At 33.9% G+C, this 13,447-nt stretch overlaps 1 protein-coding gene across 1 annotated transcript; it reads left to right on the top strand.

Annotated features, from left to right (window-relative positions):
* The first annotated feature begins 251 nt into the window (after positions 1–251).
* Positions 252–2,106, top strand: LOC107914453 (aspartic proteinase nepenthesin-1). The gene has a single exon (XM_016843373.2). The coding sequence runs from the start codon at positions 646–648 to the stop codon at positions 1,978–1,980; it is 1,335 nt and encodes a 444-aa protein (XP_016698862.1). The 5' UTR covers positions 252–645; the 3' UTR covers positions 1,981–2,106.
* Positions 2,107–13,447: the final 11,341 nt, after the last annotated feature.

The following is a 13,447-nucleotide window of genomic DNA, read 5'->3' on the forward strand; positions in this document are numbered from 1 at the left end:
ATTCTGACAATTCCCTTCCTCACAATATTGTTGCTACTTTACATACTATATAATATATTTTACATTCATTCAATGTATTTTAAGTTTTTAAAAAAAATTACAAATAGAATTTTCTCTATCATTATAATATTGGGTGAGGAAAGAAAATGACGTACTTTGAATTTGTGTTTTTAAATGTTATTTTAATCCTTACTCTAAATAAATCTTAAAAATTTTATATTTTTAATTAACCTACTAGAAAAGCACTCATCATTTTAAGAATGCCTATGAGATTTTTTCTATGTTTCACACTTATCATATTTATAAACTCTTTGTATATATATATTGATGATTAGAACCCTCAAATCCCCTCAACCACCAAGAAAAGTGATTGTAAAAGTGGTGAAATCTCAACCTCTATGTACAAACAAGTTGGCATGTCTCACCTCTCACTTTAGCCTACATCTTCTCTTCTAAGCTATTAATCCTAGTCTTTTTCCATTTTCCCCCATATCTACTCCTCCATTATTGTCTCTCAAGCTACTTTGCTTTCACTGTGTTTTAATCTTAATAATGATCTAAAACACCATTCCCCACTTTCCAATCTTATATAAGTTTCCTTCATCTTACCAACCCCACTTTGTCATCAACCCCTTCTGGATTTCCATGGCTTTACTCTATTCTTTATGTTGTGTCTCATTTTCGGCACTGGTGATAGTCGCATTGTACGTCTCGCCGGTGGTTTCGACGTCGAGGCGAGTGTTAGGAGATTACGGTAAACTCGAAAACGGGTTCAGGATCACGCTCAAGCATGTTGATTCAAGCAAGAATTTAACCAAATGGGAGCGGATCCAACGTGGGATAAAGCGTGGGAATCACAGGCTGCAGAGGTTGAACGCCATGGTTTTAGCAGCCAGCGGTGATTCGGCTGAGGTTCAAGCGCCTATCGTTGCTGGGAACGGCGAGTTTCTAATGGACTTATCGATCGGGACTCCACCGAATAGTTACTCTGCGATCTTGGACACCGGGAGTGATTTAATATGGACTCAATGCAAGCCTTGTACCCAATGTTTCGATCAATCTACCCCGATTTTCGACCCGCAAAAATCTTCGACGTTCACCAAGTTGTCATGCTCGAGCGACCTATGTGAAGCACTTCCGCAATCAACATGCAGCGATGGATCATGTGAGTATCTCTACACATACGGCGATTACTCCTCGACGCAAGGGGTCATGGCAACCGAAACATTCAAATTTGACAGTGTTTCGGTTCCGAATATTGGATTCGGGTGCGGAGAAGACAATGAGGGGGACGGATTTTCTCAAGGCGCAGGCCTCGTAGGGCTGGGGCGTGGACCCTTATCATTAGTTTCACAACTAAAAGAACCCAAGTTTTCATATTGCTTAACCGCCATGGATGAGACCCAGAAAAGCCTACTTTTGATGGGGTCAATAGCAAGTGCAAATGAATCATTAGGTGAAATGCGGACCACTCCATTGATACGTAACCCATCCCAACCATCTTTTTACTATCTTTCACTCCAAGGAATCACTGTGGGAAGCACTCGCTTGCCTATCAAGGAATCAACTTTTGCACTAGAAGACAATGGCAGCGGCGGTGTAATCATCGACTCCGGCACCACTATCACGTATCTCGAACAAGCTGCTTTCAGCGTGCTGAAAAAGGCATTCATCTTGGAAATGAAGCTTCCCGTCGACACTTTGAGTTCAACGGGGCTTGACCTTTGCTTCACCTTGCCATCAGGTTCAACCCAAGTTGAAGTACCTAAACTTGTATTCCATTTCGACGGAGCGGATTTGGATTTACCGGCAGAGAATTATATGATCGCGGACTCGAGCTCGGGGGTAATTTGTTTGGCGATGGGAGGCTCGAGTGGGATGTCAATCTTTGGCAACGTTCAACAGCAGAATATGTTGGTTGTTCACGATCTGGAGAAGGAAACTGTGTCCTTCATTGAAACACAATGCCAAAATATATGAACTTATTCATGGCATTAATTTTCGTTTGTGTTAAATTGTAACTTTTTTTTTCTTATAATTTGTTACAATTTCATCTATACAGATGTAGATTAATGTTAAAAATAAATTCAATGGTTCTTGTTTGAATTTGCTTATTTTAGTCATCGATTAGATGATAAACAAATTTCGTTGGATACTTACAAAAATCATAAAATTTTGGTCTAACAAATATAAATCTAAGTTATAAATATCTAAAATATGAATACAATAAATAATTTTAAAGCTTAAGTCGATCGACTCTTAATTTTATTGACATATGGATTCGAGTGCACTGAAGCGCATTATACACCTATTTATTGATTAGGAAAAAGTTATGATATTTATAAATATTATGTAAAAAAAATCAATAGAATCAAAAATTATAATAAAATTATTCAAAAATAAAATTTTAAAGCTTAATCCAAACAACATTAAAATTTTATTAAATTTCTAAATTTTGCATTTCGATATTTTTATTTATCTATTCTAATTTTGAATCAGAGAAAAGAGTTGTAGGGTGATGATGATGGAAATTTTTGGAATAATATTTCTTATTTTTTGCCAGAAAACAGTAGTCATTAAAATAACTCCAAACGAATAAAAATAAAGGTGTGCAAGTATTTAAACAATCTCCTTTGATTAAAGTAAATTTGATTTATTATATTATAATATGAAACGGCTTGGAGAGGGTAGGGGTAGGGATAGAAGAATTGAAAAGTGAGTATGCACTTATTTTACGTTTTAAAAATTTTCTCATGTTTTTTTGTGTATATTAAACTGACATGTTCTAGAATGCCAGTCTTAATTACAGTCTTATATTAAATTAAAGCATAAAAAGGTTAAAAAACTCAGTTTATCCCATGGCAATAAAAATGACAATTGCAAAAAGTAATACTAAATCTAAATCATTAGTTCATGTTCCTATATGATAAATGATGACAAGAAAATAATTATACTAGTACTACCAAATTCATATTATTTTTTTTCTCATCCCATTACTTATTCTATATAATAAATATAAGGTTAAATTCTACTATTAGTCCTTATATTTTATAGAAGTTGCTATTCAATCTTTATATTTTAGTTTGGTCATTTTTAATCTTTGTATTTATTAAATTTTAAAATTTCAATCCTTATCAAATGATAACAATTAAATTCATTAAGTTATGCTATTTTCAAAATCTGATGCAAAAAAAACATATTATCAAATGTGGAATGTCATGTCAGCTTATTTATTCTACATATTACTCACTAAAAAACCAGTTAATGTTGAAGTTATTTACCAAGCTTAAGAGACTTAAGTCTGTCTTGAATATGCTCAATACTGAGGCTTTTGGTAATATTTTTGCTTGAGGTAAGTCTAAGGCTATGGAGTTGGAAAGCTTGTAGCTTGCTTTGTTGCAGGGTGATCTAGCTAGAGCTGGTCATATTGATCAGGTGAAAGCTGATCTTTTAGTTTTGTAAGAAGTTGAAGCATGTTTTTTTCAGAAAAAAGCTCGAGTGCAGTGGATTAGAAAGGGGAATCAAAACACTACTTTTTTGCATAGTACTATTACAGTTAAGAGGAAAGCACATTGTTACTTCTCTTTTTGATGCAGCTGGTAATCAGTTGGAATCTTTTGATCAAATTTCTATAAAGATTTTGATGTTTTATCAAAATCTTCTAAGTGCAGTTGATTTCAATGTTGTTGAGTGCCTAGATTCTTTGCTTCAAGAATTACTGCCTAAACTGACTGATGACGCTCATTATATGTTGACTAGTTTTATTACCAATGAGGAGATAAAGACAACTATTTTTGGGTAGGGGATGAGAAATCCCCTAGTCTTGACGGTTTCACAGCTTTCTTCTTCAAATCAGCATGGGGTATAGTGGGGTTTGGTTTTCTTGAGATTGTTTAGTATTTTTTTTTTGCATCCTCCACTTTATTAGTTTTCTTTAATGCTACTTCAATTTCCTTGGTTCCCAAGTGTGATAATCTTGGTTATGTGAAAGATTTTCGGTCAATTTGTTGTTGCAATTCAGTTTATAAGTGGATAACCAAGGTGTTGGTTCATAGAATGACTCTTTTTTGCTTGTTTTGATCTTTAATAGTTAGAGTGCCTTTGTTAAGGGTCATAGTATCACTGATAGTAACATGTTGGCTCATGAGCTAATGTGAGGGTAAGGTAGAAAGCATATTTCTCCTAGATGTGCCTTGAAAGTTGATCTTCAAAAGGCTTTTGATTCTTTACACTGGGGTTTTTTTTTCTTTCAATGCGTAGAGCTCAAGGGTTCCCTGAAAAGTTTTTAAAGTGGATTGAAGTTTGCTTAACTACTCCTCAGTTCTTTGTCTCCCCTAATGAAAGTCTTGTGGGGTTCTTTCGTAGGAGGATAGGTACTAGGCAAGGACATTCTCTCTCTCCCTACCTTTTTGTGCTTGCAATAGATGTGTTATACAGGTTATTATATGTCGCTGCCACAAATGCTCTCTTCAAGTATCATCCTAAGTGCCTTCGAGTGCGGTTTACTCATCTTGTGAAATTAGATTATGGAAGTCAACAAGAGCTTGAAATCAAAGATGAGGAAGAATTGAATATTGGGAAATGTGCCCATATTATAGTAAACATGTAATTGTTTTCTATTTATTTGAACGATGAATAAATAAATAAATTTAATTTCACATTTCACTATTATTTCTTTTGTATTTATGTCTTTTATATTTTGCATGCATAGAGGAATTGTGACAAGCAAATATTAGCTCATTGATTGTCTAAAGTTCAAACTGAAGATAAGTGGCATTATAAAGAACGTTTACATTGCAAGAAAGACAACTTACTTTAGTAGATAATCTAAATGATTACGTAATCCCGTAAAAGAATCAAAGTGAGCATTTAATTCAAATACTGAGAATGATTATTATGTCGTCTATAATTCCAATTGGGGAGATGGCTAGTCTTGGCTACCGGAGCAGTTGACTCCACGAGTAGAGACATAGATGTATTCATGGGTAGCATGATACGTTAGACTAGACCCAAGATGAATTAATTTTGAATCCATTTGTAAATTAATTCACTTGTGACGTTTATGGTGTGGTTTACCTAAATCCTGAGTTAGTCGCTAACCATGCGTATGTAACTCATGTGCTTTGATATAAGTGGAGGCTTATGCTCTAAAAATACTCAAGCCCATAGCCGGTATGTTGGGTACATGACTTGTATATGGCATGGCTTTACTAGCAAAAATGGAATTCATAGCTCAATTAAAGAGTTAATGATATCCTCTCATTGACATTGTGTGGATTAATAATATAGAACGTGGCCATGGGTTGCTTGTTCTTGAACGATCAATTTATCACAGTCATTTGTTGACAGTGACCATATTAATCATTAAGAAGACACAATAGTGATAATGAGATAAAATAGGATTGTATTGAGTGAACAGATTTAATTCAGAGGAATCAAGGATATCATGTAAATGTAACACACACATGACGAGATCATTGGATAAAGCAATTGGATGAATTGCTTTTGTAAAGAGTATATAATAAGGAGTTTTCAATCATGTTACTTCTTGTGGACTGACTCCATGATTAAGTAATTGCGAATTATCGGAACAATGCTTCTAGACATAATTGCAATCACTAAGGCCTAATTTTATATTCGATGCTTCTACATTTGAATCAGAAGAAAATTCTATGACTTTGGGAATAATTTAATTGAGTCGATTTATTCGATGTGAAATTAAATTAGGTGGTAGTAAGAATTTTTCAACTAGAGAAATTGATTAAAGAACTTTCTTTAAAAATTAATTTGGAAAATCTAAGTGATTTTTGGAAAAATTAATTTTGATCAAGTAAAATTAAATTAAATTAATCAAATCAATTAAAATTAATATAATATTTTTGGAAGTTAATTTTCAAGTCAGACAATTGGCCCAATGAGTAATTGAACTTGAAAATTGGACCTAAGATTATAAATTGGGCTCGAGAGCCCAAATCCGAGACCAAGATCCAAAAATTGGTCAAATCTGGACTGGTATGTGAAACTGGGTCAGCAGTCCAATCGATGGCTAAATAAGACCGGTTGGATCGTCATTGACCTGGACCGAACCGACTTGGGGTGCTGTAAGGGTGTCGCACCTGCATCACCGAATACGGTGGTACTGGTGGCTGTGACAGCGGCATCTCAGTGGCCAGCGGCGGTTGGTCGTCAGTGGTTGAGTACTGGAAGAGTTACACTTTTATTGAGACTCTACCAGAGAATTTAATTTTAGATTAATTATTCCAAAAAAAAATATTATTTTAATAGTTTAATATTAATTTTAATTTAATACTTATCTTAATAGTATTTTATTAATTTAATATTAAAATGATTATCTTAATATTAAAATTAATTTAATGTTTATCTTGTAGATAAATATTCTATTATTTTAATAAGATTTAATATTAAATTTAATTTAATATTTATTAAGATAAATATTATATTAATTTAATATTAAAGTGATAGTTTAATCATAGTTGAACTTTCTAAACTCTCCCTATATAAAAAGAGCTTGGGTCATTATTTACACACACTTGAATTCAAGAGAAAGTTGTAGAGAGAAAATCCTCTGAAGAGATTATTCCAGAAAATTTTTAGAGATATTTTTTTGATTTACAACTTGACCCAAAAATTTAGAAAAATTACAAAATTACCCCATTGGTAATTTTTATGAAATTTTTTTTGATTCGAAGCGAGCCCACACTTGGCAGATGTGAGCTTGAGGAAAGCGGAGAAGACTACTCGGTCGAAGCGCTCATCCTAGATGAATCGAAAAGGTACAATTTTGATTAAGTGTTTATTACTTTAGATATCATAACCAAAATCTTGTTCTGGAAAAAATTTTAAAACTCTGTTTTTCCCTAAATTTATTTTTCATTGCGTTTTTAGAAACCAGTTTTTCCAACAATTGGTATCATGAGCCAGTTTGTGTTCTAGTTATAAGTATACATAGATAATCAAAATAAATTTCACTTCTTCTTGTGTAACACCCCAAACCCGACCTAAACGTTATGGCCAAATCTGGCGATGTCACATGGAAAGGGATTTGAAGACAAAATTGTCGAGTTTAAAAACTGTTACAGTAAGTTAGATTTTATTTAATTAAAAAAAACTAGTTGATTTGCTTTAAAACTTGTCTCTTAGCGGAAGCTTTTGTAACCAATTAATTTAGGGAAAATCGTTTCTATTTATGAAAAACCTTAGTTTTTAGGAAAAAAAATCGTGTTTTATGGAGTTGCAATTTTAAAAAAATCCATAAAAAAATAGTATAAAGTCCCAAATTTAAAGCCAACCAGTCCATAGTCTAGAAGATACATCAAAAACCCCAAATAAGTAATAAATTCTAGGCATTAACGGAAAAAATCTAAAATTTACGTGTGGCCACTGTCGAGTCCTCTACTGCACTGACCCGTCAAGTCTGGGGATTACCTGTACAGATTAAACAGAGAAAGTGTGAGTTTTCACAAACTCAGTGTATAATCCCCACAGAAAACATACATACAAATAATCACAGAATTCAGTTAGATATAGTCTGGGGCCCGTGCCCATAACAGAATCAGTTTGAGCCTTAGCCCATTCAAATACAGTCTCAGAAATACATTAGGGCCTTGGCTCATATCAGATACAGAATATAGATACAGTAAATCACAATCCTACCCACCAGCCTTTACACACCATCTCCGTCCAACCTTACACACCATGTGGGGATTAAATCAACCCACCCATCCTTACACACCATGCTGTACCGAAATGCGGCACATAATCAAAAGGTTGCAGCTGAGCTGCCAGATAACAGGCTTAATAGCCTTTCAGACACTTCCTCCAAATATCATCAACCTACGCCGATGCAATGCAACATACAAAATATGTCATGCCATTATTGAATTAATAGTACATACATTTAGATATCATAAGTCACGCTCGGTATAGAAATCAGATAGACAGATCACACATATAGGGGTCTAAGTAAAGCTTACCGACCCTACAGTAGGTCCATAGTTGACTTAGGTGACCCATGCAACCTTACAGAACTTTTCAGAAAAATGGGCTCACACGCCCATATGGCCCACTTGGCCCAAATTGGCCTTGGCCACGTGATCCATTTTTAATGTAACACGTGCTAGTTAATTATTCATATATGTTTTCACTATTTACTTATATGTTCTTTCAAAGTTGTCTACTTGACTCACTGTTACTAAATTATTTATATCTTGAGCTACAGAATTCCGAATTAAGATCCGTTTGATTTCTTTGAAACTAGACTCAAATACCTTTCTAACATAAAATTTTCAGAATTTTTTGATCAGCCAATAAGTATAGTAAAATCTTCAAACTTACTCATGTTCTGTTGTTTGACAGCTTCATCCCTTCTTTACTAAAAATTAATTATCTCTTAGTACAAAATTTGGATGATGTTTCCATTTGTTTCTATTGAAAATAGACTCATTAATAATTTAAACATGTAAATTTTAACCCAAAATTATTTTTCTCCAATTTTGATGATTTTCCAAAGTCAGAATAGGGGAACCCAAATTCAATCTAACATTGTCTTACAAAGTTTATTATACCTCACGATTTACAATTCTGTTACTTACACCGTTTCTTCTATGAGAAACTAGACTCAGTAAGCTTTAATTCCATATTTTTTCATCCTCTAATTTGATTTCCACAATTTATGGCGATTTTTCAAAGTTATCCTACTACTACTGTCCAAACAGCAAGCAATTTTGGCTTTTTGCCGAATCTTTTTTTTTCGTTTCGGGTACACACCTGGTTTTGTTTGATGCTAAAACAGTCCCTGAGCACTCCAAAGCCTATTTTCAAAACACTCAACATCAATTTAATGGATTTACAAGCGAATTGACAACCAAGAACGAACAGAAACCCAACTTACCACCAACGATAACCCTCCGTTTAACTATTGTTAAGATGAGAACACTGAATTCACCAGTCCGAGCCTCCCTCTACGCCCAAATCGCAGAGAAAAAACATTATCACTTCAGTCATTAAGAGATTCATGATAGAAACGAAGAGAAACACTTACTGAAACTAAGCGAGCACTAACCGCGTGCGAAAACGATGGAAAATAAATGGATTAGGGAAAAATCAAGAAGAAGAAAAAGAAAAGGGAGAAGAATAGACGGCATAATTTCTTTTTTTTTTTGGAAAAGAGAGTCAAAATTCGGTTATGGGAAAAAAATAAAACAAAATCCTGATAACCCCCAAAATCCCTTGATCTTCTCCCCTAATTCCCACTACACATCCACTACTCAGAATCCCCCTATTACACAACTCTATCCTGAAATCTGAGCAAAAAATAATACCCTTGCCTGCATAGGGATTCAAACACAAGACCTCCACCATAATAACACACCATTTAACCACCAGACCAGCAGGCCCATTCTGATGTAATTTACCCAACAATCAAATAAAAGCCTACTAAACAAGAGTAAAACCTAATTTATTGAAAATACCAAAATTTGCTCAAGCGAAGGCTTGAACTTGGGACCTCCCAAACACTCTCAGAACACATAACCACTAAAGCTGACAGATATTTGTGTCATATTTTCACAATAACGAAATTAGAAATTTTGGGGCGTTACATCTTGAATGATTTGATTACATAGAAAGTGTCATTCTTTAGGTCTTATGCATGTTTTGAGTTATAAATGGGAATGGATGCGGTATTATATATATTTTTTTTGTTAAGGTTGTGGTTTTTAGGAAATAGACTGTGGAATATCATCTCTACGTACTATTATTTTAAAAAAATCATAAAATTATTGTGATCCAGAAACGGACATAGGACTTAAATATAATTTTTCCAAAAGGAGTCCATGTCGAGTAAAAGATACGTTGGCAGTTGAAGACCCAAGGAATGCCTTGTAGTGAAAAATTACGTAATTGTGTAAATTTATTTTTTCATTTATTTTTTAGAAATAAAACCATGGAAACCTTGGCTGGCAATTTTATTTTAATTACCTATCTCATTATATATATGTTTTATAATTGTTTATAATATTATGTAATGTTATAATTGTGATATATATATGAGATAATCTACAGTTGATCGATTAAAAATAAGAAGTGTGGTAATGAGAAAATACATGTGTTGTATTGTTATATTTACTTCTTTAGGTTATTTGATAATTGTGAGAAGTATGGTAATGAGAAGGTGCATGCCTAGGATTGGCTCTGACTAGGAAAGGCTTGGTTTTTAAGTGGTCAAATTTGACTCACCTCCTTTTCTTGGGACCCTACTTGGTGCATGGTTCTCATTTACTTCTTCGATTTTTCCTTTAAAAGAAAAACTATGAAAAATCAAAATTATTTGTTTTAAGATTGATACTTATGAATGGATATTATAAAATTGTCATAACATGCTATGCATTTTTTGGAAACATGTCATTTAAATTAGGTAAGAATGCCACTAGGACTATTGTATGATCATTCTTGAAATTTGGGATGAAAAAACCTTACATGTTTTTAAAATATTGAGTGGGAGAAGGTCATTGAACAAGACCTACGGCCTCCATTGATGGTCCCTATGTGATAACATGATAAAGTTTCGAGTCGGTTCCTACCTTGGCTGCACCCCAAGGTAAACTTTGTCATGTGGGTTCACTAGATGAGATTTCCTTTTAAGGACAACTAGTCATACATGACTTTCAGAGAGATTGTCCCAATATGACTCACAAATGAAATCATATTCATGATGGGTGTTGAGTCAATGGTTACATACTCAATATCATCTCTAATTAAATAGTTTCCCAAGAAACGATATTTAAGCTAGAGATGATGGTTAAACATTAAACGGTCATTAGTTCGTATAGAGTTTTAAGAATTAAGATTTACGAACTGATTGGATGTAATCCATGTTCTTGCTAGTTAATCATGAGACCCCAAGTCGACATGGTTAACGGGTGTGAGAATGATCATAGAAATGAATTTTTTTTAAGGTTTTAATACAGGACGCATGCATCATACTTCATTCTTGATATGTTGCTGAAATGAAAAATATTTGCTTAATACAAAGATAGTAATTAGTGGATCTTTATTTTTTTTCAGTTCAAATATGTCTCCTACTTCTCTTATTAGCATTCTTACTGAGAATAACTTAAATGGGTGTAACTTTCGAGAATGGAAATGGAACTTGCTGATAGTTCTCAACTATGAGAAACACAAATTCGTTCTTGACGAAACGTGCCCTCCTAAAGCTCAGCCTAAAGTGAGAAATCACTGGAGAGATTTTGACTTGATTGCTCGATGTTATATGTTAGCAAGCATGAGTAGTGTGTCACAAAAACAACACGAGAATTTTCGTACTGCTAAAGAGATCATTAAAAATTTAGAGGATTTGCTCGGAGGCCAAGTCACGTAGGCTCGACAATCCGCTAATACAAATTTGATGAATCCTCAACAGATAATTGGCACTCCAGTCAAAGAACATATGCTTAAGCTTATGGGATATTTTGCAAAAGCGGAGGACAATGGGTCTAAACTAGATGTGAACACACAAATTGAAATAGTGTTCAAATCCATAACCAAGGAATTTGCTAGTTTTAGGGTCACTTAAAACTTGGGGAATAAGGCACTTACATTGACTTAGCTCATCAAAGAATTACAATCCTATTAGTTGATGCTAAATGGTGGTAAGCTAGTTCAAGAGAAACCTGAGGCAAACTTAGCTATGGGCCCCTCGTCCTCTAAAAGGAAACAGAAAGCTAAGGGAAAGAAGAAACCAAATAAGTCTTCAATTCCACCTCGTGTGGATAGGAAGAAGGCTAAGAAATCAAAAGATCCTAAAAAGATCAAATATTTCTTCTACAACAGGAAAGGGCATTTCAAATTAAACTGCAAAGAGTATTTGAAATTACCTAGCCGAAAATGGAAAAAGTATGGAATCTTTATGGTTAAAGCTTGCTTAATGAAAGAATCAATTGACAATTGGGTTATTGATTCTGCACCACTAACCATGTGTGTGTTTCTTTATAGGGGTTCAACAAAATGAGAAGTCTATGTGACAAAAGCCTCTCGTTACGGATTGGAGAGGGGAGTTATGTTTCAACTGAAGTAGTGTGAGAAGTTATTTTACACTTCGATAATTTTAGGAAGATTTTTTTTAAAGAATGTGTTTTATGTACCTCATTTTAAAGGAATTTAATTTCTGTAGCATGTTTATTTTATGACAGTTACCATGACATTCAATAAAGGGATTGCTATTCTTTGAAATCATTCTTTAATCTGTAATGGATGGATGAAAAATAATCTCTATTTTATCAAACCAAATAACTACTCGATGCTTCAAATTGAAATAGTGAATAAAAAGCTTAAAACTTCTCACTCTAATGAGGGATACCTATGGCACTTAAGACTTGGTCATATTAACCAAGAAAGAATCACTAGACTTGTGAAAGATGGTCCCTTAAGTATGCTTAAGAAAGTTAGTCATCCACAATGTGAATCTTGTTTGAAAGGTAAAATGACTAAGAGGTCTTTTAATGTGAAAGGTACAATGGGCCAACCAACCTTTAGAACTTGTGCACACTGATGTATATGGTCCCATGAGCATCAGTGCATGAGGAAGTTACGATTATTGCGTGATGTTTATCGACGACTATTCTCAATATGGATATGTGTATCTAATGCACCACAAAAGCAAAAAATTTGATAAATTTTGAGAGTTTCGTACAAAAGTGGAAAAGCAATTAGGTTTATTCATAAAGAGTCTTTGATTTGACCAAGGTAGGGAATATTTTTCTGATGAGCTCTTAGGATACCTCATAGAGTATGAGATTTTATCTTAATTAACTACGCCGCATACTCCACAGCAGAATGGCATAGCTGAGCAAATGAATAGAACCTTGCTTGACATGATTTGTTCAATGTTAAGCTATTCACAACTTCCTACTTCCTTTTAGGGATATGCAATACAAACGACTTGCTATATTCTGAATGATATGCCAATCAAGTCTTCTTGTAAGACACCTTATGAACTGTGGCATGGAAATAAACCCGCTCTAAATCACTTTAGAATATGGGGTTGTCTAGCACACATTCTGGGTAAGGATGCAAAGAAGTTGGATGCGCGAACAGAATTGTGCATGTTTATAGGATATCCAAAATAAATAAATAAAAAAGAGATTATTCTACAATACGAAAGATAATACGATTAAAATTTCTACTCATGTTACTTTTTTCAAGGAAAGCTACATGGATAACTTTAAGCCTCAAAGTAAAGTGGTACTCGAGGAACTTTCGGGAGTGGTAGAATAATAACCGAGTTCAATTCTTGAGAAAGTTGTAGAAAGACCTACAAACGATCAACAGCATAGGGGAATTCATCGTACTGGTAGAGTTTCTAAAAGACAATACTTCTTCATCTATGATTGTAGTATTTATAATAAGGAAGCCAATCATGAGAATGATG

Source organism: Gossypium hirsutum, chromosome D10, assembly GCF_007990345.1.
Source record: "Gossypium hirsutum isolate 1008001.06 chromosome D10, Gossypium_hirsutum_v2.1, whole genome shotgun sequence".
In the NCBI taxonomy this organism is placed as follows: domain Eukaryota; kingdom Viridiplantae; phylum Streptophyta; class Magnoliopsida; order Malvales; family Malvaceae; genus Gossypium; species Gossypium hirsutum.

What these genes read in the sequence shown, in the direction of transcription:
- LOC107914453 (XM_016843373.2), top strand. Translation starts at nt 646, where the DNA reads ATGGCTTTACTCTATTCTTTATGTTGTGTCTCATTTTCGGCACTGGTG.